The sequence below is a fragment of the Aquarana catesbeiana genome, linkage group LG03, assembly GCF_042186555.1.
Source record: "Aquarana catesbeiana isolate 2022-GZ linkage group LG03, ASM4218655v1, whole genome shotgun sequence".
Taxonomy (NCBI): Eukaryota; Metazoa; Chordata; class Amphibia; order Anura; family Ranidae; genus Aquarana; species Aquarana catesbeiana.
In genome coordinates this window covers 582610750-582636481 of record NC_133326.1, presented here as the reverse complement: position 1 = coordinate 582636481, position 25732 = coordinate 582610750, and the positions used below count along the sequence as shown (strand labels likewise).

The 25732-nt window shown below is 40.5% G+C and overlaps 1 protein-coding gene across 1 annotated transcript in view; it reads right to left on the bottom strand.

The window, feature by feature from the left end:
- Nucleotides 1-2424: 2424 nt before the first annotated feature.
- SNRNP27 (small nuclear ribonucleoprotein U4/U6.U5 subunit 27) overlaps nt 2425-25732 on the bottom strand; it is a 31876-nt gene continuing 8568 nt past the window's right edge. Inside the window, exons 4-6 of the mRNA XM_073621987.1 lie at nt 18334-18413; nt 11029-11093; nt 2425-4861 (exon numbers count right to left, since the gene is read on the bottom strand). Coding sequence (XP_073478088.1) covers nt 4807-4861; nt 11029-11093; nt 18334-18413 — 200 coding nt within the window. The 3' untranslated portion in view covers nt 2425-4806. The remainder of the gene's footprint in view (nt 4862-11028; nt 11094-18333; nt 18414-25732) is intronic.

Here is a 25732-nt window from a genome sequence, read left to right as displayed (position 1 = left end):
TTGGCCCAAAAAGAGATAAGATAGACCATAGCGCAATACTGTCTATATCTTAATTTATTAAGTCAGTCAATTTAAACGTTGCACTTACATTTAGTAGCAATTAAAAACACATAAAATGAAGAAGCCGGCCGGCTACAGTTCAAGCTCCCGTCCTCCTCAACGAGACGGTGTGGTGACGTCAGCATGTTACCTCCTCATACGTGTTGTCACATATGACATTATCAATGGGGAACATATGTGAAGCTATGACTAAGCACTGTTAAGTGTGAAACGTGTCAGCTCTTTTGTCCCATTTTTTGCTGTGGCTTGTATCTTTTGGATTTTAAAAGAGTTGTATCCTTTGGACTTTTTAGAAATGAAAGGCTATATTCCAGAGTACGGCTGTCCAGAACTTCCTTTTTGCCTCAATCAATTTTTCCAGTCGTATGCATCAATGGCCGCATTGGGGACACCCAAATCGCGATGCAGCGATTAATTTCAGCACCCCTACTGTATATGCAGTAAAGCATGTCTGTTACACTCACTGTGCAAGCTAAGGGGTTAATACTCTGCATTATGTAAAAAGGGTGCTTGATCTTATATGCACAAGTCGGGATAAGACAGAGCCTTTGGAGTCAGGCTGCACATGCACAGTTTGGTGTGCATTTTTTTTTTTCTTGTGCATGTGACGAGCACAGGGCCAATCAGCACTGTCCAGACATGTCAGGACAGAGGGTCAGGAACCCTGCAGCCTCATCGGACATCTCAGTGCAGTATGAAAAATCCTCCTACAAGCTTCACCAGGAACTGATAGAAATCATTAGACTATATACTGCTGATGAGAAAAGGTATTTACCTGTTTAGATTTACTAAAATAATTGCATTTCCACGTTGTGTATGGTGGGAGACCAGATATAGTGAATGCAGGGTCCTGGGTTTAGTAACACTTTAAGTGATTTTATAGGCCTATTGCAGGGAGGGGGAAAAATTATATTATATATAAATCACACTATATACTTGAGATAAGTGGAATTAAAAAAAAAAAAATAAATTAAAAATTCCTGGATTTCAGCTGCAACCATGTGCCTTTTTAGCCACTATACATGTTAAAAATGTTTCTACATAAGCAGCCTTTGTGCTTTAACAAGTTTGATGTAAATAATTTATTTAGGGAACACCTAATATTTAAAAAATTGCAATTATGTATAATGTGTGTTTTTTACAGGTACACTCCCAGTCAAAATCAGTGGTGGCTGGTGGTATATTTTTTTTGGGGGGGCGGCAGTCCACCCGCCACCATAATCCCCCCCCCGCCACCATAATCCCCCCCCCCCCCCCGCCCCCGGTCGGTCATCAGCCCCGCACCTACCCCTTCTAGATTGCGGGGAGTGCTTCCTCTGGACGACGGCTTCACCCGGAGTCTCCTCCTCCTCCTCACGGCAGCTTTCCCTGCGTTTCCTCCATCCTTGGCAGCCAATAGGATTGCCCATTGGGAAACCCCCATGGAAATCAATGCGTTCGGTGCCCTGCATGTAGATTAAAGGCCGGGCGCATGGATTGGGGGTGTGCGTCACCCATGCACCCCGTATGGACGGGCCATCACTGGTCAAAATTAAACATTGAGATGCATATAAAGAACCTGAGGTTTCCTGCACTGTACATTTTTTTTTTTTTTTTTTTAAACCAAAGAATAGTTTTACTGTGCCAATGTACCCTATGCTCATTGTCTGTTATACTGGCAATTCTGGACTATGCTTACTTGTGATATTGGAACAAACACTGTAGACCAATCACATACTAAAATAAATAAATAAATATGCAGGAACCAAGAAGTTCCACATAGCCATCAATTCACACTTGCCTTATAAATGTGAATGCGAGTTATGGATGCAGGAAGCATGGGGGAAATTACACTACACAGACTTTAGGATGTACACTGACCCCAAATATTGCAGTATGTATTGGAGGGTGAAGAGCCAAAAAACAAACAAAAAAAACCCCCACAAATTTGGATTAAAGAGGAACTCCACTTTTACCAAGAAAAATGGATCGTAACAGATTCCAATGTGTTTCTGCTCTAAAGAAATGGCTGTTGTGTGCATAGTGCATCTGAAAGGGAGTGACTTTTTCATGATTATTCTTCAGCTGATGCACTTGCAGTGTTACAATGAGAAAAGTTGTAGGGTCTGCATCCCTTTACACATAATTAACCCTTTAGGAGTATCTTACCAAAAATATTTTTTTTTGTTGCAGGGGATGCCTAAAATCTGACTTGTATCTTAGTACAGACTTCTGGGAAGATCGGTGAGCCAATCACACAAGCAGGACATTACATTTCTGTAGAAGTTCTGTACGCCAACTATTACCACATTGCATTGAAATTTTACAGAAAATGATGTGATTGAAAATAAAAAAAAAAAAAAATATAATAAATTACAATATGGCTTCAGTAGCAATTGTACATGCTTTATTTTTTCCACAAAAGTGGAGTTACCTTTTAAAGATACATTTAAAATGACCTGATATCAGCTCACCCAAATTATCTAATTGGCATTAGTTGTTCATCAAATGGTTTCAATGGTTGCCAAGAATAGCTCTAGCATGTCAGGACAATGGAGTCGATTTACTAAAGCCTAGTACACACGCTTAGATTTTCGGACGACTGAACGTCCGTTTTTTTTGTGGCATGCTAGTCTCATGTCGAAAGTGAAGAGGTTACTCACAATACGAAAATTTTTGTACGACAGAATACAACGTCAAAAGTGACGTAATGTGTTGAATAGTTTTGTATGTATTCTTTAGTTTCTGAGCACTCGTAGTACGTAGTCTTGCTCTTACAATTTTTTTTCGTACGAAAATCGTACTAATGAAATGAAAATCGGACATTGAGTTCACATCCGACAAAAATTTTATTAGTCTGCACATCCAGCTTTTCTCTGACGAAAAAGCAAAATCGGCTGTCGAAAGCATTGTACTAACGATCCGAAAATCGGCAGACAGCTCATCGTACAAATTTTTCCATCCGATTTTTGTATCGCGTTTACAGGCCTTAAAACTGGAGAGTGAAAAATCTGGTGTAACACTGCATAGAAACCAATCAGCTTACAGTTTTTTTGTCAAAGCTTAAAAAGGGTAACTTAACTTGAGCGAAAAAAAAAATAAAAAAAATAATATAGCATATACAATTGCAACACAAGTCATATTGTAATTGAAAGTTATTAAAAATTACCTTTCCAATCTGCAGCCGATGTAAAAATTCAATATGGCTACCTGGAGGTGTTCTGTACACAAAATGTGCGATTGGCTCACTGATTTTCCCAGAAGTCTGCACTAAGATACAAGTGAGCTGTCAGGCATCCCCTGCAACAAAAATTTTGAGAGAGATACTCCCAATAGGAAATCACATCTAAAAAGGGATTTTGACCCTGCAATTTTCCTCATTAGAGCCCTGCAGGTACAACAGCTGATTGATAATTCTGAAACCACTCCCACTAGATTCACTTTCCACATGGAAACAGACAAACACACAGGAATTTCTTCAGAATAACAAAAAGGTAGGAATGCAAAAAAAAGTTTGTTAAAATCCTTGTAATGTACATAGATCACCTAGAGGGGAATGTTTAACTCTTTAATCGAACAAGCTGAAGTTAGAAACCGATTGGCTATCATGCACAACTGCACCAGATTTTGCACTCTCCAGTTTATTTAATAAATCAACTCCAGTGTTCATTAAATATTTTTAAAAAATGTCATTTTATTGAAAACATTTTACTGTACAATACCAAAAAAAAAAAAAAAAATGTAATTATTCACTTTAAAAAAGGATATGCTCCCAGCTGACAAAGAAGTGCAAATCTATGCATGCCTGGTATGGTACAATGCCACTTGCTCATTATCAGCAGAAGGGCCTCACTTACCAAACATCTCTATTTTTCGACTTTTGAATGGAGTGGACAGGTTTTATCTGGTTGCTGTCCTTTGTCTTCCCGGATAGAGATTCCACCCCCATCCTGTCCAGCAGTGACAGCTGTTTCCCTGCCAAGGCCGAAGTTCTCTACTGTCATAGATTGTCTATATATTCCTATAGAGCTTCTACCATAAGGTGTGAAGCTACAAGAAAGCAGTCTCTTGGGCAAGCAGCACCCGACATTGCTAGGACAAGAGTGGAGGCAGATTTCCTTGACGGTAAAAAAAGGTATCTGATGCAGGTTTAAACCCTTCACCACCCAAAGCAACCAAAATAAAGAATTTTAATCGGATTCTAATTTAAAGCAATGCTTGTATTTCTTTCATTTGAAAAACAACGGCAAGTAGCAGAACCATCTCACATATGGAAGTGAGCACATGAATAAAAGAGTACTACAGTGATCATCTATTGTGGGTCCCCACACTGTCATTATATTGCTGTGAACAAAACAATGATGTCACACTGCCCAGAACTAGCGATCAGATGCGTACTGTGTTGTTTTAAAGGTATCTTGTACTGAAAATATATGAAAGCCAACACCGCAGAGCTCCCCTTAAAAAAAAAAAAAATAAATAAAAAAAAAAAAAAATTCCCTGGCGGTCATGTTGCTCCAACACTTTTAGTAATTTTGAAGTCACCCGACATGGAACAATATGCAGATTAGAATTCGCTCGGATGTCCCTAAACTGAATATTAGTTTTAGGTCAGGGACACAAAAAGTACTTAAACCAGACAACTAGCTTTTTCATGTTTAGACAGCAATGGCTCTCCATTTCAAAAACAGGTTTCCCTTCACTTGCACTGCAAAAAGACTCCAGAGAACACATACAGTACAACATCCAACTTGTAGCTGCCAAGATTTAGGCGATGAAATCTAGAGGTCTGTTGAATCCTCCTTTTCTGTTCATATATTGCCTGCAATCAAAACGACAGAGGAAGAACATTAGCTTACAGTTTTCAAACAAGGCTGCCTGATATCTGCTGACCATCCTATGGCTAGCTGTTCAGTTCCCACAGCAAATAATCTATTTACACTGTGACCTTATTCGTTTTTTTTCTATACAAGTAAATTAGATGAACTTAAAGCTGAACTCCAGGCAAAAAGCCAAATACACAGATGAAATACACGTATGAGAGTCATTTTACCTTCCAAAGAATTTGCATTTGTCCAAGTCCTGAAACCGCTTTGTCACATGGCACAGCCCTGTCTGGCAGGGAAGGAATCTGATCTCTCTGTTACAGTCCCCCCTCCCTCGCACTGAATGGGCAGTAACGTAGTAAATGGCAAGTAGAAAGAAAGTTCTTTCTATCTAGTGTGTGTTTACTCTGATAGATGTGAACTTCCCTTCCTAGGCTTCCTGTTGTCTCCCTGCATTTTTAAGTATGTAAGTTGGAAGTTTGCAAGTCAAGGACTGCCTGTATCCAATTTTTGGTAAAATATAAAAAAACTCCTCTGTGGGCAGCCAAATGCTTACGGTGGCAGGCCCCCTTCCAAGACCTGTAAAAGGGATCAGTTGGCTGTAGAGCCACTCAGATCACTTTTACATAAAAGCCAAATCAACAACTCAGGGCGGCACAGTGGTGTAGTGGATAGCACTTTCACCTAGCAGTAAGAAGGGTCGCTGGTTCGAATCCCAACCACGACACTACCTGCCTGGAGTTTGCATCTTCTCCCTGTGCCTGCGTGGGTTTCCTCCGGGTACTCCGGTTTCCTCCCACACTCCAAAGACATGCTGGTAGGTTAATTGGATCCTGTCTAAATTGTCCCTAGTATGTATGAATGGGAGTTAGGGACCTTAGATTGTAAGCTCCTTGAGGGTAGGGACTGATGTGAATGTACAATGTATGTAAAGCGCTGCGTAAATTGATGGCGCTATATAAGTACCTGAAATAAATAAAACTCTTTAAAAAAAAACAAAAAAAAAACCTCTTGATGTGTACGCTGGATGGGAAGCGGTTAACAGATCAAACCGGTCAGCAAAAAGTTAGAGGTTTGAGACAAACCATTTAATGCTGAGTGGGGTTCTTATAAAATGGTCATATTTCATTAAATTATGTAAAACCTTTATTCCAAAAAAGGTAAAAAAAACAAAAACCTGTTCTAACTGCTTAAAGGAGTTATATGGTCATGGCATACCCTGTTATTACATAACAGCATTGTAAAATCAATACAAAGAATAGTTATTTTTTTTATGTACCACGTTACAAAAGTGGTTAATAGACGTACTACATTACAAAAGTGGTTAAGAATATATTGCAAATTAAATTATTCAGCAGATGGGATACATACAGTGCTGTGAAAAAAGTATTTACCCCCTTTCTGATTTTTTTATTCTTTTGCATATTTCTCAAACGCAAATGATTCAGATCAAACAAATCTTAATATTACACAAAGATAACCCGAGTAAATCCAAGATGCAGCTTTTAAACCAGTTCCAGACCAGCCGCAGTTGTACTATGTGGCAGGTTGGCTCTCCTGGGTGAACCGCCGAAACTGTATGCCAGCCCTTTAAGATGCTGTAGGAGGCACACGCGTGCCTGGCGGGAGCAATGACTGCCGGGGACCCGTGATCACTCGTGACAGAGCAAGAACCATTGTAAACACACAGGAGAGAGGAGAGAGATTGTGTTCTCATACTAAGTATGAACACCAATCTCTCTCCTCCCCTAGTCAGTCCCATCCTCCCCCCCCCCCAGTAAGAACACACCTAGGGAACACAGTTAACCCCTTGATCGCCCCATAGTGTTAACCCCTTCCCTGCCAGTGACATTTATAGCACTGATCGCTGTATAATTGTCAATGGTCTCAAAAATGTCCAATTTGTCCGCCACAATATCGCAGTCCCGATTAAAAAAAATATATATATAATTGCAGATCACCACCATTACTAGTAAATAAAAATATTATTATTATTATTAATAATAAATCTATTCCCTATTTTGTAGACGCTATAACTTTTGCGCAAACTAATCAATATACGGCTATTGCGATTTTTTTACCAAAAATATGTAGAAGAATACATATCTGCCTAAACTGAGAAAAAAAATTTGGGATATTATAGCAAAGTGTAAAAGATAGTGTTTCTTTCAAAATTGTCACGCTTTTGTTTATAGCGCAAAGAAAAAAAAAAAAAAAAACCCACACACAGAGGTGATCAAATACCACCAACAGAAAGTTCCATTTGTGGGAAAAAAAGGACATCAATTTTGTTTGGATACAGCATCACACGACCGTTCAATTGTCAGTTAAAGCGATGCAGTGCCGTATCACAAAAAAAATGGCCTGGTCGTTGAGCAGCAAAATCTCCCGGGTCTGAAGTGGTTATTTAATTTATTAAGGCAAAAAAAGCTGTTCAAACCTGCCTGGCCCTGTGAGAAAAAGTAATCCCCCCCCCCCCCCCCCCCCCTCCCATGCTGAATCATGAATGAACTGAGTAACCACAATTTTTTGGAAAGCCGAGTTAAATTTCACTTGCCACACCTGTTGGGAAAATGAATAAAAATTTACATTTTTTTTTTAAAATTATTTTTCATAAAAAGGTCATATTAGCCTTTAAATTATAGTGTTAACATTTCAGAAAAAAAATAAGGCACGTATACTGAGGATTCCAAGTCCAACTATTTTAATGTACCTTCATGCAATGATTAACATGAGTCGCATACTGCATGTGGGTGGAATGACTGGCATGTAACATGTATCGCTTTAAAGACTAGGTAGTTGTAAATGTGTCCTAAATGTCAGCAATGGATTTCATTACACTGTGATAAAAAACAAAACAAAAAAACAACACAGTAATTGTAAAACGACGGGATATTGAGTTTCCCCATTTCTTCATATGTGTGCCTGCTACAGTTGCCTGGAAACCATTGTGTTACACTGAACACTGCCTCAGTCTAATCAATGTACACCTCCTACAGACAAATGCTGCCATGTGCTTCATCAAAGGAGAGGGGTCTCAGAACGACTGATAAATCTAATCTAGCCATCTATAAGCATCGATTGATAGTTTAAATGGGGATAGATTGATAGTTCAGAGACAAATATATCTTTATTGGTTACAACAAAGAAAAATGAACAACAGTAGAGGTATACCCTCATATCAAATAGATATCGATAAGAATAATGGAGCCTTGAAAAGGCATAGAACAACATTACATTTATTATGGTGTGGAGGGTAATGGCCTGTGCACACGACCGGAAAATCGGACGACATGTCCATTTTTTTTGCATGCTAGTCGCATATCGAAAATGGAGAGGTTACTAAAGTTCTGAAAAATCTCGTACAATAAAAAAAAAAAAAAAAAAAGTCGTGAATGATGTAATGTAGTGTATTTGTATTGTATTGTATTTTCAGGTGACAACTGTTCTGATTAAACCAAAGTCTTACGATCTGCTATCATACGAGAAAAATGTTTGTGCTTGTCCGATGGCATAAACTGTCATGATCAGCTCTTGAAAGCTCTGTACCAACAATCAGATTATCGTACGATCGCTTAGAATGCGGCATTTTTCGTCTGATTTTTGGATTGTGTGTACGGGTCATTAGCAGCCTGCGTAGAAGTATAATAGCATAATGTGTGAACATTAAAGGTTGAGGGGTGAGGTAACTTTGAGGAAAAGAGAAACAATAAAAAAGGAAAGTAAAAAAAAAAAAAAGAGAAGAGAAGAGAAGAAGGGGCAGAGGAGTAGGCCCAGGATGGCCTAAAGAGGCGAGGAGAGAAAGAACTTGAGCAACTCCCTAGGACCAGATTGTGAAAATACTATATTGGTACAGTCGCAGAATTACAGACTGGCAATAGCATATCTATTAGGGCATCAGAGGTGGAGACGTTGAGCCAAATGTACCATAACATTTTAGATAGGGATGCCCGAAACTTGGGCTGGCGAAACACATTGTCCGAAAATGATGTTTTCGGCACATTGGCGAAAGAAAAAAAAAAATTGCCAATAATGGTGCCGAAAATTGCGCAGTAGCGGTGGGGGCACCGAAGGGCGACATCACTAGCTGTGTGGACAGCGTGTACGTTCCTCGCGGACGTTCCTCGTGGTCGTCCTTCCTGGATGGCTACTATTTGCATAAATGACATAGTTTGTTGTTGGGCCAAACTATGTCTCTGCCTAAGCTGTCAGCCCACTGCATGTGCGAAACTGTATGCATCTGTAGCTGGCTACATACATACATACATACATACATACATACAGTATAACTGCACTGTGTTCCAGGTATGGGCCAAGACTTCCAGGAACACAGACTAGTCTACAGTCTGGTCTACAGCAGCGGCGCTCGGTCAATCATAAAAAATTGCTTTCTGTGATTTGCTGAGTGCCACTGCTGTAGACCAGACTGTAGACTAGTCTGTGTTTTGGGAAGTCTCCGCCCATACCCAGAACACAGGGCGATATACTGTATGACTATGTATGTAACCCGCAGCTACATACAGTCCGTTTTAATCGCACATGCAGTGCGCTGACACCTTAGGGAGTGAACTTAGGAAATTAGTTCTCAATCAAGTTGGAAAAAAAAAAAAAATATATATATCATACGTTATATTTACAGACAAACTGTGAAACAGAATAACGGCCTTCTGCCATAATTCTGTTATGGTTAGTTGTATTTTTAATTTTATAACAGTTTGTTTTGCACAGTAACTTTGCCATTAAAAGGGATATGAAATGAAATAGGAACACAGAGGTTGGTTGATTTACTAAAACTGGAGAGTGCAAAATCGGGTGCAGCTCTGCGTAGAAGGTTAGGTTAACAAATCTGCTTCCAGTTCTTTTTGGTCAAAGCTTTGAACAAGCTGAAGAACTTCGAAGCTCATTGGCCAATATACTCAGCTGAGCAAAATTTTTCAATCTCTCCAATTTTAGTAAATCAACTCCACAATCTCCGGTGCTTGGAAGTGGGCCCCAGACTGTTGCCTACATTTTTCCCTGCTGGCTTCACTGGACATACCTCGCCTTGATGCCCTCCCTCTTATGACTAGGGAAGTCAGTGGACACACTGTCTGAAATAAAACAAGACAGGAGGGCGCACCAGCCTAGTGCATTATTCTAAGACCTCTCTTAGTTAATATGGCAAGTAAAATACAACAAACCAAGAGGTGTACTTTATCAACCTTGTCGTCAAAGTAAGCTTCCAGTCCACAATACATCATATCACATCACCTATAGGACAACTGAAAAACCCACCAGGCCAATGTCTTTTGAGGACTTGCCTCTCCTCGGAGCTCTAGCTCTAAGGAAGAGGCAAGTCCTTGAAACGCGTTAGCCTGTTGTTGGGTTTTCCAGTTGTCCCACTCTCATTATGTGATGTGAATGATGTATCGTGGACTGGAAGCTGAGGTTTTACTTTGACAACAAGCTTTGATATAACTGACCTGATGGCTTAGTAGTATATCATCTAGTATGATGATGTGTATAATAACCCATGCGGGCCCTCGGTCTTGTTTTATGATTCTATTTTTGAACAATAAACAGTGCAAATACCGTACATCTATTCATACAGAGGCTCTTAGTCTTTGGCATTTTATATTATGCCTGTTTTTTTTTTGTTTGTTTTTTTATTATTATTTACTGTGCAATGAGCAGCATATGTACTGTTACAAAATTAAGTAAAGAAAGTAACTTACAGTATTTATTTTATGTCGAATTTATGTGGCTTACTTTTTATTTAAGTACTTATTTTACATTACTGGATTTTATTTTTTATTCATTAAATTCATTATAATTAAAAAGTCAAATATGAATAACGAATATAACACAATCTTATGTATCAAAATTGTATTAATTTAATAAAACAAAAAAAAAAAAATAATAATTTTTGGTATCGGTTTCAGGCCTAGTGTATCCATTTTTGGTACCAAAATTTCCATTCGGTGCACCCCCAATTTTAGATTTAGAAACTTTGCACATGTGTTTGTAATGAAAATATGACACCATTTAGCTGTCCAAAGAAAGCAGATGGTTTGGCTAGTCATTAACTGTAGTTTACAAAGTACATGGTTACCATTCACACTGGTTCCTTTAACAGCAAAGCTAACAATCTCTTGCCTCTAGCAGTCACATTTTGATTCCTTACCTGTACTTTCGTTTTTGTGACACGTTTATGGCATATGCATTAACTGACCCATCTACTTTTCTTCCCTGTAAAAGAACAGATTAATAAGGACCATTAGAACAGGGTCTTATCTGCAGAGGACAGAGACATGACCGGCAGAAGTAACGCTTACTGTAGACTATAAAGCATAAGGAACAACAGCTGACTTTTCTCTGTAGGTCAGAACTGGCCCCTCTGGCTAATGTATTACTACAAGTCCCAGCACATCCGGTCACCCTTTTATGAATCCTGCACAGATTACATTCATTGCGACTTTCTGCATTTTTTTTGTGCTAGGCAGGATGCCTTAGTACTAAAAGAATTACGTAGCTGCAATTCAAAGAACAGAATACTAGACACACAATAGGCAAATAATTACAATAAGGCCCCTTTCACACGGGCAGACCGTTCAGGTCCGCCTATCAGTTTTTTAGGCGGACCTGAACGGATGCTCCATGCAGGTCTATGGAGTGACGGATGTCAGCGGTGACATGTCCAGCAAGATCCGCTCCGCTAAATTCAGACGAATGGAAACTATTTTCCATCCGTCTGGCGGATCGAATGAAAAATGGACAGGCAGTCCATTTTCATCTGATCCCCCATAGAGGAGAGCTGAGATCTGACAGGTCTGTCCCTGCAGTGTGCAGAGACGGACCCGTCATCCGTCGGCTCAGCGGGAATCAACAGATCAATCCCTCCGAAGTCCATACACGGACACGCCCATGTGAAAGGGGCCTAAAATATTTCATTTTCAGAAAAATACCTGCACACATTTGGTAAACATGTTATGTTATGTTATGTATTGTAGTTAAGTATTTATTAGCCAATGATAGCTAATAAATGTTTTCAAACAAGGACATTTAAAGGAGGAGCTCTGCTCTGATCAAGCACTGTTTGAAAATGACTAACTCCTGAAAACACTACATGAAACCAATGAAAATAAACTTGATACTTACTGTAAATAAAGGGTATCCATCAGTGAAAACTCAAACCAGTCCATAGGAAAGCAGAATCTTGACTCTCCTTTTAAAAGCTACCCTTGAGCATGCCCGCCCCTCCACTCATTATGGGTTGATTAGGTCACCCATTACATTAGGGCTTGCTCACACCATGTTTGTTGAGCTGCGCTTTTCTGCAGTACAACGCGCATGTATGGTGTGAACAGGGCACATAGAAATCAATTGTACTCTATGTGCCCTGTTAACACTATACATGTGCGATTATGTGCAGAAAAAGGACCAACAGGAGGAAGAAAAAAAAACAAAAAAACAAAAACAAAAAACCCTATACTTCTAATCTACTAATGTTTTAACATTATATTTCCATGGAAGGTAACCCTTATTTACAGAATACCTCTACTGACAGAAATTTGTAGCATGTGGTTACTGAATTTTAGGAGGAATGAATATACTATTAGGTAAGAAGCAAGAGTGATCATACACAGGAACAACATTCAAAGACACCATAATGAGGTTTTCTTGAAAGAAAGGTTAGCATTGTGAATTTACAGTATGTATATGTGGCCTTTACAAAAGCGGTCGGGCAATGTACTGTGTTTGCCATCAATTAATGCAGAATATTTGGAGTTTAAGTGATACCCTTTGTTGACGGATATAGGTCATTAATCAAGCAAGCTTTCTGGGATAATTTTAGTTCCCTTCTCAGGCTTTATAAAATTAAATGTAGCATGTTTAACTACTTGCCGACTGCTACAACACAAATACAGGGCAAAATCACGTAAATGTATGTAATATTTTCATGGGACACAGCAGATTGCAGATCACGGTACTCAGGGCCCAGTGATCATGTGATCGCTATGCGGTCACATGATCACAATGTCAAAGCAGAATTTTTTCATAAGGGCTGTGTTCTCTATGCTTTGATTGGCCCACAGCTATCACACGGTACCCAGACAAATCACAGCATCCTGTAGCCAATAACAGATCAGTGCTGTCATGAATGTAACCCATTCATGACAACTGAAAACTTTGCAGCAAAGTGACACTAAACCACTCCACAACCACAACCACAAAAGTATGAAAAAAAAAAAAAAAAAAAAAAAAAAAAAAAAAAAAAAAGGAAGAAGATTTGATTTTTTTAACATACTGTCATAAGTCAAACGTCCTTATTCCCCACCACATCAGTCATATGATGCTGTACTACAAGTCAAATGTCCTTAATCCCCACCACATCAGTCATATGATGCTGTACTGGTAAGGGTATGTAAAAAACAAAAAAAAAAAAAAAAAAAAATTGTGACAAATTACAACTTTAAAAAACTCGTCATGCCTCACACTTTACACCTCGCGGACTAGGCAGTAGCTGCGGCCTTGCCTAAAAACTTCTGCCCGCAGCTCCCCAGGACCAGCGTGGTGTCAGCGCGGGTCCTGGGGGGGAAAAATTAAAAAAAAAAAAAAAAAATTCAATTTGCTGAAAATTTGAAGTGATTTGACCTCTCAACTCGATTCAAAATTCAAAATCGATTTTTTTCCCCAACCCTACCCCTTTCACATTATGGCCACGCCACGTTAGTGGTAAAGCGCCGCTAATTATAGCAGGGCTTTACCATCGTTTTCGTGGCGCTTTTCGGCTGCTAGTGGGGAGCTTTTAAAGGGTTCAAAGCGCTCATGTTGCGGCGCTAACCAAGCTCTTTGGCAGCGCTGCCCATTCATTTCAATGGGCAGGGGCGGTGTGGGAGTGGTGTATACACCACTCCCACACCGCCCCAAAGATGCTTTATGTAACAATCAGCCTGTAGAATGTTCCCATTTTTACATGACTTGATATGCACAATTATGGGATAGGTCTCGGTCTGTCCATAAAATGGAATATCGCTGTATAGCAAATAGAGTCCAGCTGTTTGCAGAAGGATAGGAACCCTCCATGTTCCAACAAAGGAATAAAACTATTTTATTACATCTGTAAGTTTACACTGGTATTCAGAAATGTAATTTGAAAAAAAAAAAAAATTAAATTATAAAAAAAACGCAGCCACCCACACCTTATGTCCCTCTCAAATGTGCATACAAAAACTTAACAAAATTATGTAGCATTTTAACTTATATCTGGTCTATGTACCAATTATTTCCCAGTTATTAATAAACTCCAAACCTCAAATAATTTTCAATGCATTCATATCCAATGCATTAATACAACTGTTCATGTGAAACAGTCTCTCTTGCATCTTTCTTAAATTTTCCTCCAATATGCATTTATACGCTTGTGACATGTCCAACACACTCCTCCACCTTCTGTGAATCACCAACACCAGTTGTGGTCTCACCTACTGTTTATGACCCACATAAGATGTAGGGTCATGCCTTTAAATGGGATCCTTTGTCCTCCAGGGAGTTGTACATTTTATCCTTCACTCCTCCAAGCCACAGCACCAAAGAGAAAACAAAGCGCCATAGTGCTTTACCATTTAAAAACACTTTTATTCAAACTGCCTGTTTCAGAATACAACTAAAATAATACACTGCACTTTAAAGCACACCCTCATACAGTGGTGAAGATTAATTTGATCCCCTGAAGATTTTGTAAATTTGCCCACCTGCAAAGAAAAAAAGGGTCTCTATCCATTTTAAATATACCTATGATAAAAATTAGAGACAGAATATCAACCAAAAATCAGGAAAAAAAAAAAAAAAAAAAACACAAACAAACATATGATACAAATTTAGTTGCAGCTCAGTGAGTAAAATAAATATTTAATCTACCAACCAACAATAATTCTGACTCCCACGGACTGGCTACAGTATGTGCTCATGTGGTACACAGATTAGTCCTGTCAATTTAAGAAGGTGCTCCCAACAACAACTTATGTGTATAAAAGACACCTGTACACAGAATATTTTTCTTCCATTCAAACCTCACGATCATGGGAAAGACCAAAGAGCTGTCAAAGGATGTCAGGGACAAAATTGTAGACCTGCACAAAGCTGGAATGGGCTAAAAGACCATCAGCAAGAAGCTTGGCTAGAAGGAAAAACATGGAGTGATTATTCACAAATGGAAGAAATACAAAATAACCAATCGCCCTCGGTCTGGAGCTCCATGCAAGATTTTGCCTCATGGGGGGGTGGGAGAGATTAATCATGGGAAAAGTGAGGGATCATCCCAGAATTACACAGGAGGAGGAGTGAATGTTGTGAGTGATCTCAAGGCAGTTGGGACCACACAGTTACCAAACTACTGGTCACACAATACGCCGCAAAGGACTGAAATCCTGCAGCGCCTGCAAGGTCCCCCTCCTCAAGAAGGCACATGTACAGGCCCATCTGAAGTTTGCCAATGAACGTCTAAATGATTCAGAGAGGGATTGGGAGAAAGTGCTGTGCTCAGATGAGACCAAATTTGAGCTCTTTGGCATTAACTCGACTCACCGTGTTTGGAGGAAGAAAATGAATATTTTCATATTACTGGGTTTGGTAACACTTTAACCACCTCAATACCAGGCACTTTCACCCCCTTCCTGCCCAAGCCATTTTTCAGCTTTCAGCACTGTCGCACTTTGAATGACAATTGCGCGGTCATGCAACACTGCACCCTAGTGAAATTTTTATAATTTTTTCCCCACAAATAGAGCTTTCTTTTAGTGGTATTTGATCACCTCTGCGGCTTTTATTTATTGCGCTATAAACAAAAAAAGAGGGACAAGTTTGAAAAAAAAAAAAAAAAACAATATTTTTTACTTTTTGTTATAATAAAATATGCAATTTTTTTTTTTAAAACAAATTTTTTCCTCAGTTTAGGCCGATATGTATTCTTCTACATACTGTGTATAGGCAATAAGCGTATATTGATTGGTTTGCACAAAAGTTATAGCGTCTACAAAATAGGGGATAGATTTATAGCATTTTTATTATTTATTTTATTTATTTATTTATTTTTTTTACTAGTAATGGCGGCGATCTGCGATTTTTATTGTGACTGCTATATTGCGGCGGACATATCGGACACTTTTGACACATTTTTGGGACCATTCACATTTATACAGTGATCCGTGCTATAAAAATGCATTGATTACTGTGTAAATGTGACTGGCAGGGAAGGGGTAAACAATAGGGGGTGATCGAGGGGTTAAATGTGTGTCCTAGGAGGTGATTCTAACTGTGGGGGAGGTGACCGATCGGTGTCCCTATATACAAGGGACACACCATCGGTCTCCTCTCTGACAGGATGTGGAGCTGTGTGTTTACATACACAGATCCACGGTCCTGCTCTGTTACCCGGCAATCGCCGGGTCCACCCAGAGCAGCTGCCTCGTCCCGCCGTCATATGACAGTGGGCGGGTAGCTAGTGGTTAAGGATTTACAGAAGATCTGTAAAGAAGAGAGGACCTAAATCCCTCCTGAGATGTGTGCAAACCTGGTAACCAACTACAAGAAACGGCTTAACTCTGTGCTTACCAACCAGTGTTTCTCCACCAAGTACGAAGTCATGTTTTGCTTGGGGATCAAATACTTATTTTACTCACTGAACTGCAACTCAATGTATAACAACATTTGTATTGTGTTTTTTTCTGGATTTTTGGTTGATATTCTGTCTCTATCATTTAAAATACATCTATGAGAACAAATTATAGACCCTTAATTTCTTTGTAAATGGGCAAAGTTACAAAATCTGCAGGGGATCAAGTAATTATTTTCCTCACTGTATAACAGCAGGAAATTGAACTAGGATGACATTTAGCTCCATATCAAAAAACAAAGGATAGTCAAAAGGAGTCTCACCTTAGCAAATTTTAACTGGGCGGGAAGGGTGTAGTCAAAAGTAGAAAATAGTACTTCCACAGCCCAGATACGGAAACAAGTTACCCAAATACATACAAAATTAAGGCCTCATGCACACTGGACGTTTTTACAGCAGCTGTTTTTGGCAGTAGAAGTTTTTTTCTACAGTCAAACTCTCCATCATGTTATCCTATGTGTCCATGCACACATGGGCTGTTATCAGCATTTTTGGGCAGTAACGTTTTTGAGCAGTAAAAAAACCCAAAACTATTGAGTTCTGAGAGAAGCTTTTCACCTGCAAAAATGCTCCAACGCTGATAAATGTCGATAAACGCTCAAAAACATCGCTCACCAGTGTTTAACATTTTTGATCCATTGTGGGGGGGGGGGGAAGAAAAAAAAAAAAAAAAAAAAAAACACACCTGGATTGGGGGATTTTCCGCCATTCTTCTTTGCAAATCCTCTAAAGTTCAGTCAGGATGGATGGGGACCGTCTGTGGACAGCCATTTTCAGGTTTCTCTAGAGATGCTCAATAGGGTTCAAGTCAGGGCCACTCTGACATTCACAGTTGTCCCTAAGCCACTGCTGTATTGTCTTGGCTGTCCGCTTAGGATCATTGTCATGTTAGGTAAACCTTCGGCTTAGTCTGAGGTCCTGAGCGCTGTGGAACAGGTTTTCATTGAGGAGGTCTCAGTAGTTTGCTCCATTCAGGTTTCCCTCAACCCTGAACAATCTCCCAGTCCCTGCTGCTAAAAAAAAAAAAAAAACACCCCCGCAGCATGATGTTGCCACCACTATGCTTCACTGTTGGGATGGTATCGAGCAAGTGATGAGAGGTGCCTGGTTTCCTCCAGACACAACTTTTAGAATTGATGCAGTTCCTCACAGCCTGAGAGTCCTTCAGATGCTTTTTTCCAAACTCCAAGAGGCCGATTATGTGTTTTGCACTAAGAGGCTTCCGTCTAGCCCCTCTGCCATAAAGCCCAGATTGGTGAAGGGCTGCAGTGACGGTTGTCCTTCTGGAAATCTCCACACAGGATCTCTGGAGCTCAGAGTGACCATGGGGTTCTCGGCCACCTCTCTTACTAAGGCCCTTCTCCCCTGATTGTGCAGTTTGGTCAGGGGACCAGCTCTTGACCTCATGGCTTTTGCTTTGATACAGTATGCATTGCCAGGCTGTGAGGCCTTTTATAGAGAGGTGTGAGCATTTCTAAATCAATTTTTTTTACCACAGGTGGACTCCAAGGTGTAGAAACATCTCAGCAACTATCAAGAGTTCAGGTGTGGTTGCAAAGGGTCTAAATACTTATGTATTATTTCAGTTTTTTTTTTTTCATACATTTGCAAACATTTCTAAAATGCTGTTTTCACTTTGTCATTACGGGGCACAGAGTGTAGATTAATGAGAAAAAATGAATTTAAAAACTGTAGTTTAAGGTTGCAAAGTAAGAAAATTTTAAAAAGCGAAGAGGGTCTGAGTACTTTATAAATGCGCTGTATATTTACAATGTGGGGATATGGTTGCATGGTGATAAAAAATAAAACACTTACCTTTGTGCTATCAAAAGAGCCAAAACCCATGAGCTTTATCATTTCAATTTCCTCTTCTGTTTTTCCCTCCAGATCTTCAGCTGCAGAAAAGACATAGCGTTGACAAATAGTGCAAATATCAGACTTGTGGCATTCATGTTTTTATTTCTACACATGAAATTGCTTTCTAAAGTATCTATGGACCAAATGTAAAATCATTCATTTCCACATTGAATTACAATTATATCCATTATTCTGAACAATCATGTATTTTGCAAACTCTTTTGTGAAGATCCCCACACACTTCCTTGAATTCTGTGACACATATTCACTATACCCTGTGAGTAGGCACTGCTGTATCAAAGAATTTACAGAGCCTGCAAGCCGACTTAACAGAAGTACATGAACACCTGGTCGCGATAGCAGGCAGAAGTGTGTTTAAAAAGCTCTAGGACTTACAGTTGTGCTCGTAAATTTTACATACCCTGGCAGAATTTATGATTTCTTGGCCATTTTTCAGAGAATATGAATGATAAACTTTTCTTTCGCTCATGGTTAGTGTTTGGCCGAAGCCATTTTTTTTTTATCAATCAACTGTGTTTACTCTTTTGAAATCATAATGACAACAGAAACTATCAAAATGACCATGATCAAAAAAGTTTACATACCCCAGTTCTTAATACCGCGTATTGCCCCCTTTAACATCAATGACAGCTTGAAGTCTTTTGTGGTATTTGTGGATGAGGCTCTTTATCTTCTCTGATGGTAAAGCTGCCCATTCCTCTTGGCAAAAAGCCTCCAGTTCCTGTAAATTCTTGGGCTGTCTTGCATGAACTGCATGGTTGAGATCTCCCCAGAGTGGCTCAATGTTATTGAGGTCAGGAGACTGAGATGGCCACTAGAGAACCTTAATGTTATGCTGCTGTAGCCAATGACAGGTCGACTTGGCCTTGTGTTTTGGATCATTGTCATGTTGGAATGTCCCATGCGCAGCTTCCTGGCTGCATTCATCTTGCCAAAATTTTGACCAAATTTCCTGTGCCTTTGTAGCTCACACATCCCCAAAACATCAGCAATCCACCTCCATGTTTCACAGTAGGAATGGTGTACTGTTCATCATAGGCCTTGTTGACTCCTCTCCAAATGTATCGTTTATGGCCAAAAAGCTCAATTTTGGTCTCATCACTCCAAATGACTTTGAGCCAGAAGGTTTGAGGCTTGTCTCTGTGCTGTTTGGCGTATTGTAAGGGGATACTTTGTGGCATTTGCGTAGTAATGGCTTTTTTCTGGCGACTCGAGCATGCAGCCCATCTTTCTTCAAGTGCCTCCTTAGTGTGCATCTTGAAACAGCCACACCACATGTTTTCAGCGAGTCCTGTATTTCACCTGAAGTTATTTGTGGGTTTTTCTTTGCATCTTGAACAATTTTCCTGGCAGTTGTGGCTGAAATTTTAGTTGGTCTACCTGGCCATGGTTTGGTTTCAACAGAACCCCTCATTTTCCACTTCTTGATTAGAGTTTGAACACTGCCAATTGGCATTTTCAATTCCTCAGATATCTTTTTATATCCCTTTCCTGCTTTATACAGTTCAACTACCTTTTCCCGCAGATCCTTTGACAATTCTTTTGCTTTCCCCACGACTCAGAATCCAGAAACATCAGTGCAGCACTGGATGAAAGATGCAAGGGTCCGTCAGGAGTCCAGAAACTCATTGACCTTTTATACACACACACAAATGAGGATGGTTACCTTTAATAGCCAATCAAACCCCTTCGTGTCAACTTGTGTGCATGTTATCAGGCCAAAATCACCAGTGTATGTAAACTTTTGATCAGGGTCATTTGGGTAGTTTCTGTTGCCATTACGATTTAAAAAGAGTAAAACACAGTTGATTGATAATAAATGGCTTCAGACAAACACTAACCATGAGTGAAAGAATAGTTTGTGTTATCATTCATATTCTCTGAAAAATGGCCAAGAAATCATAAATTCTTGCCAGGGTATGTAACTTATGAGCACAACTGTAAGTGGTTAAATATAAGACAGACAAAAGAAATGGCTAAACGGGTAGCTATTGATACAGTGCTTTTCTTCCTAGAGACTCAAAGCACTTCATCTGCTGTTGGGGCAACTATCTTAGGCGCACTCAAAAGAATATTATACTAAGCCAAATTTTGTAAAGGAGCCTAGTGGGTGGAAAGAAACTGGAGCAACCAACAGAATCACAGGAGCGGGTGAAATGTGCGTTGGAGCGGAGCTAAACGTGATGTCATCCCACAGGCAGAGTTGGTGTCGCCAAACCAACTGTGAATGATGAGAGATTGATCTTCATGCTGGAAGACAGCACGAGGCATTGTGAGTTTTATGTTTTTAATGATTAAACTTTGAAAGTTCTATTGGATTTTTTGCCTATGCTGGCATCCATGTGAGAATAAAAGATGGTGATTGGCGGACTGGTCTGGCTGATGAGTAAAGAACAATAGTGGTGGAACCCCTTAGGAGAGATAAGTGGTTTAGCCCCTGGAGAGCAAGAGGATTGAGGTTGTGTTGTTGAATAAGCGAGGTGGAGGAGTGGGGGAACCCTCCCGTGATCCTAATAGTGTTTTGACCCCAAACAACAGAGGGTCCATATAATGTGGTAAGTGGGTGTGAAGGTTTAAGCTGCACACGGTGAATGAAGGCTTAAAGTGGAAAGCACAACATTGGTTGTAAGCACATGGTACACTAAAGCACGTTTTTCTTGCATAAGGCACTTTATTTGGGACTTTGTGCGCATTTTTTGGACTTTTTATATTGGTTTGATGTTTCATATATAATCAAGTGGTTTTATGTATAAACTAAGAGCATTTTTGTATATAGTATTGAGCACATAATTAGCATTTTATATACAATTGTTTAATTGTTAATTAATATATGCACTCTTTTTTCCCTTCGCCTTCCTGGGATTTTTGAAGTTTGGCTGAGCGTTGTATTTACAAAACTTAGATCTTAGCTCATTGTGAATCAGTACAGGAGCTGTATAAAAAGTAGGTACATAGCACTGGTTATTGAGTATATACAATCACAGGAACACACAAAGTCCATGCAGATAGTGTCCTGACTGGGACTCGACCAAGAACCTTAGTGCTGCAAGGCAGAAATGCTATCCACTAAGAATTACTAGAGAAAAACTGGATTTAACCACTTCAGCCCTGGCAGGTTTTACCCCCCCAATGACCAGGCCATTTTTTGCGATACGGCACATTAACTGACAACTGCGCGGGCGTGCGACGTTGTACCCAAATAAAATTGAAGCCCTTTTTTTTCCCCCCACAAATAAAGCTTTCCATTGGTGGTCTTTGAACACCTCTGCGGTTTTTATTTTTTGCGCTAAACACACACACACAAAAAAAAAAAAAAAAAAAAAAAAAAGAAACAACATTTCTTCATCAGTTTAGGCCAATATGTATTCTGCTACATATTATTATAAATTTTTTTTTTTTAAAAAGTCACTGTATAAAATGACACTGTCAGGGAAGGGGTTAACGTCAAGGCGATCAAAGGGTTAAGTGTGCTTCTAGGGAGTGATTTCTAACTGTGTGAGGGGATGGACTGACTGGATGAAGAGAGAGATCTGTATTCCTGATCAGCAGGAAAACAAGATCTCTCTCTTCCTATGCAAGAACGGCGGTCTGCCTTGTTTACATAGGCAGACCACCTTTCTGCTTCTGCAGTGAACGATCGGCTGGTCCCGGCGGTCATCACAGCCGCTGGACTCGCTGATTGGCTCCCGCTGTGTCCAATCACAGCAGGAGCACGGCACTGGTGGCGCGTGCACGCCCCAGAACCGACAACAGAAATCACGCACAGATATGTGATTTTGCACTTAAGGGCCGCCCTGCCGCAGTACATGTACGTGGTGCGGTCCTTAAGTTTTTAAAGATCAATCTTAGGTATGGTGTATTTTTACATAGTTGCATTGGTCCAGCTTGTACCAATGTAACTATGTATATACAGTACCATACCTGGCAGATGTCCATTGGAAGCTGGAAATGACTGAAAGACACCACTATTCTAAGCTGAACCAATGTTACTATGTAAAAACATATCATATCTGGAATTAATCTTTAGACGGATAGCACACAATAGTTATCCCCTCAAACCTTGGACAGAGATATTTACATAATCCCGATCCAATGCAGTATGTTGACACATGTTGCGTTAAAAGAGAAATATGACCAATGCTTTTTGGTCACTTCTCTTGTGGGTCACAGAAGTGCACTTAATTTTGTACTTCTGTGAGCCAGAGTCAGCTGAAAGCGGGCTATAGGCTCTGAAAAGGACCCCGACCATATTGTCGGGATCCACCCAGCTGCTTGAAAGCCGGCTCCAACTCTCAGCGCAAGACTGAGACCCAGCCCTGGAGAGGCGGAGCGGAGACTGACAATCACTGCTCTGCCCTCTGAGAAGACCAAGACCCGAGCGATCAGCAGTCATGAGAGTGCTCAGTTCCCGGTCTTAGAGCCAGTGTGGGACAGCAGCAGCATCGCACCATGGCTGCGGCACAGAGGCGAGTATGTGTGTTTATGTTTTATATACCACATTAGACATATGGCACACACTCAGTATGCGAAGCTATTTATATTTTATTCAGGCATTCTATGCTAGGCCGACTATACTGCTCAAGTGGAAGGTCCCTCGGCCTACCACTGTGGCAGAGTGGAAGGTGGCCATCAATGCAGTTCTTCCACTATTCAAGTTAACTTACGCAAGTCATAACTGCCCGAGAAAACTTGACAAAATCTTGTGCAACTGGATAGATTTTCAAAGGGATTACCATTTGAGGAATATCACTTTCACTTTTTGCATATTGTTAGTTCACCTGGGGTTTCAACTTGGGCTGGACTAACTCTATATATGGCGTCTGGCAAGTATACTTGGCTGCTGCAAAAAAACATTACACTTACTCTGCGTGGCCTCCTACTTAAAGTTCTAGTTGCCTAGTTTGGTTTGTGTTACTTTTGAGTCACAGATTTGGAGCAAACTAGCTGTAAACGAGCATTAGAAAAATGTCACTATTCCTTATGTATATACTTGTTACAGGTTAGGAGACTCAAAATTTTGAAAAGAGGTCAGCAAAAGGCCATTTGAATCATTTTTTCATGACAAGCATACTGAAGGTCATCTATGCAATACAATTGGCTTATTTACTTTGCCCTCCCTATCCAATGTCAAAACAATGTCAAAAAAATATTGGGAAAAAAGTTGTCACTAAACCCTCCCGGGTACACACAACATTTCAACCCAGCAGGATATCCTAATCACCTCCTCTTGCTTTTAATCAGCAATGTTTGAATACTTTTTTTTTTCCTGCAGGATGATCCTGTTCTTCACATGCTACCCACAGAAGCAGTTTTCCCAAATTTCCGTTTTTTAGTTACAAGCAGTTAACGTATATTATGATCATGTGCACTTGTCTCCTCATACTACTAATTCAAGATACATTGGGGTTGATTTACTAAAGGCAGAGTGTGCACTTTGCAAGCTGCTATAGAGCAGGGGTCTCCAAACTTTCTAAACAAAGAACCAATTTATTATCTTTCAGACTTTTAGGGGGGGCTGAACTGTGGCCAGCGGGAGTGGAAATTTTCCTGGGATCAGTGGAAGTAAACATCACATTTAATATCAGGGGGAGGCAAAGTGCCCCATCGCTGGCATCATTGGGAGGAATAGTGCCCCATTGCTGGTGTCAGTGGGAGAAAAGGTGTCACATTGGTGGTGTCAGTTGGAAGAAAAGTATCTCCCATCAGTAGGAGCAATAGTGCCCCAAGGGCCAGATAAGGGCAAGCAAAAGACTGCATTTGGCCCATGGGCCGCAGTTTGGACACCACTGCTGTAGAGCCTAGTAAATGAGGAGAAACGGCTGACTTTCCATCATCCAATCATGTGCAAGCAAACGTGCTGTTTTTTTTTTTTTCCCCTTGCATGCGATTGGATATTTTTTTGCAAAGTGAAGCTTTACCACATTTACTAAGCCTTGAGACAACTGCACTTGCAAAGTGCACAGTCTATTTGCATTTAGTAAATCAACCATATTGCGCCTTCTCTAATGTGCATATCAGCATTTATGCTGGTACCTCCCACAAGTGTCAGCCATCGAGGACCAGCACAAGATGGTCTCTTTTCCTAGTCCCGCAGTCATTCAATTAACCAGAGGTTGAAGCTGGGTGGGAGGAGCCGTTATGAATAAGCCGAGATAACATGGGAGGTACAGTGTAGCCACTTTAGAACAATGCAGTTATTCAATTTAACTTTCACCATATACTATGTGACACTGCCATTTCCAGGTAGCCTGGTGACTACATATGGAGGCATGGAATATAAATATTTTTTTGGGGGGTTTAGTGACACTAACATACTTGGAGAGTGACATCACCATCCTTCCAGCAAGATTCTAGAAAATACTCAGTATCCCAAATCTCACGAGAAGATGTTCAACCACAGAGCAGGAATGTCTTCTTTTGAAATGTGGGCTACTCAGCATTCCTCGGTAAGCACATTTTTAGTGCAAGGTCCACTTTAAACTACTGAGCTCTGAAAACAAAAGTCTTTTTATAGCAAAGAAATGTGTTAGTAGAAAACAAGCTAGAAGCAGCGTAAAGCTCCTAATAAGTACACAATATTTCATGTCTATTTAATTAACCACCCTCCGCCCGGTCAATAGCAGATTGACGTCCGGGAAGTGGTTCTGTTATCCTGACTGGGCGTCGTACGACGTCCTTCAGGATAACATGCCGCCGCGCAACCCATCGCAGCGATCGGTGGAGCGGTGTGCCAGTCTGACACACCGCTCCCAGTAAAGAGCCTCCGGCAGAGGCTCTTTACCACGTGATCAGCCATGTCCAATCACGGCTGTTCACAATGGCAATAGGAAAAGCCGTTGATCGGCTTTTCCTCACTTGCGCCTGACAGACGCGAGTTGAGGAGTGCCAATCGGTGGCTCTCCTGACGGGGGGAGTCTGCACTGATTGTCTATCAGCGCAGCCCCCCCCCCCCCCCTGGATGCTCACACTAGACCACCAGGGAAGCACCCAGGACCACCAGGGAAGTGGGCAACATGTGGATGGGCAGGTATGTACACCATGGCCATCCACATGTGCAAATGATGCCCAATCTGTGCCAGTCAGTGCCCACAAATGGGCACTGACTAGAACCATCATGTACCAAAAAAAAAAAAAAAAAAGTGATGCCCAGCAATGCCACCCATCAGTGTCCAGCAGTGCCACCCAAAAGTGCCCATCCGTGCCACCTATGAGTGCCCATCAGTGCTGCATACCAGTGCCGCCTATGAGTACCCATGAGTGCCACCTATCAGTGCCCAATCAGTACCACCTCATCAGTGCCCGTCAGTGCAGCCATATTAGTGCCCTTCATTGAAGA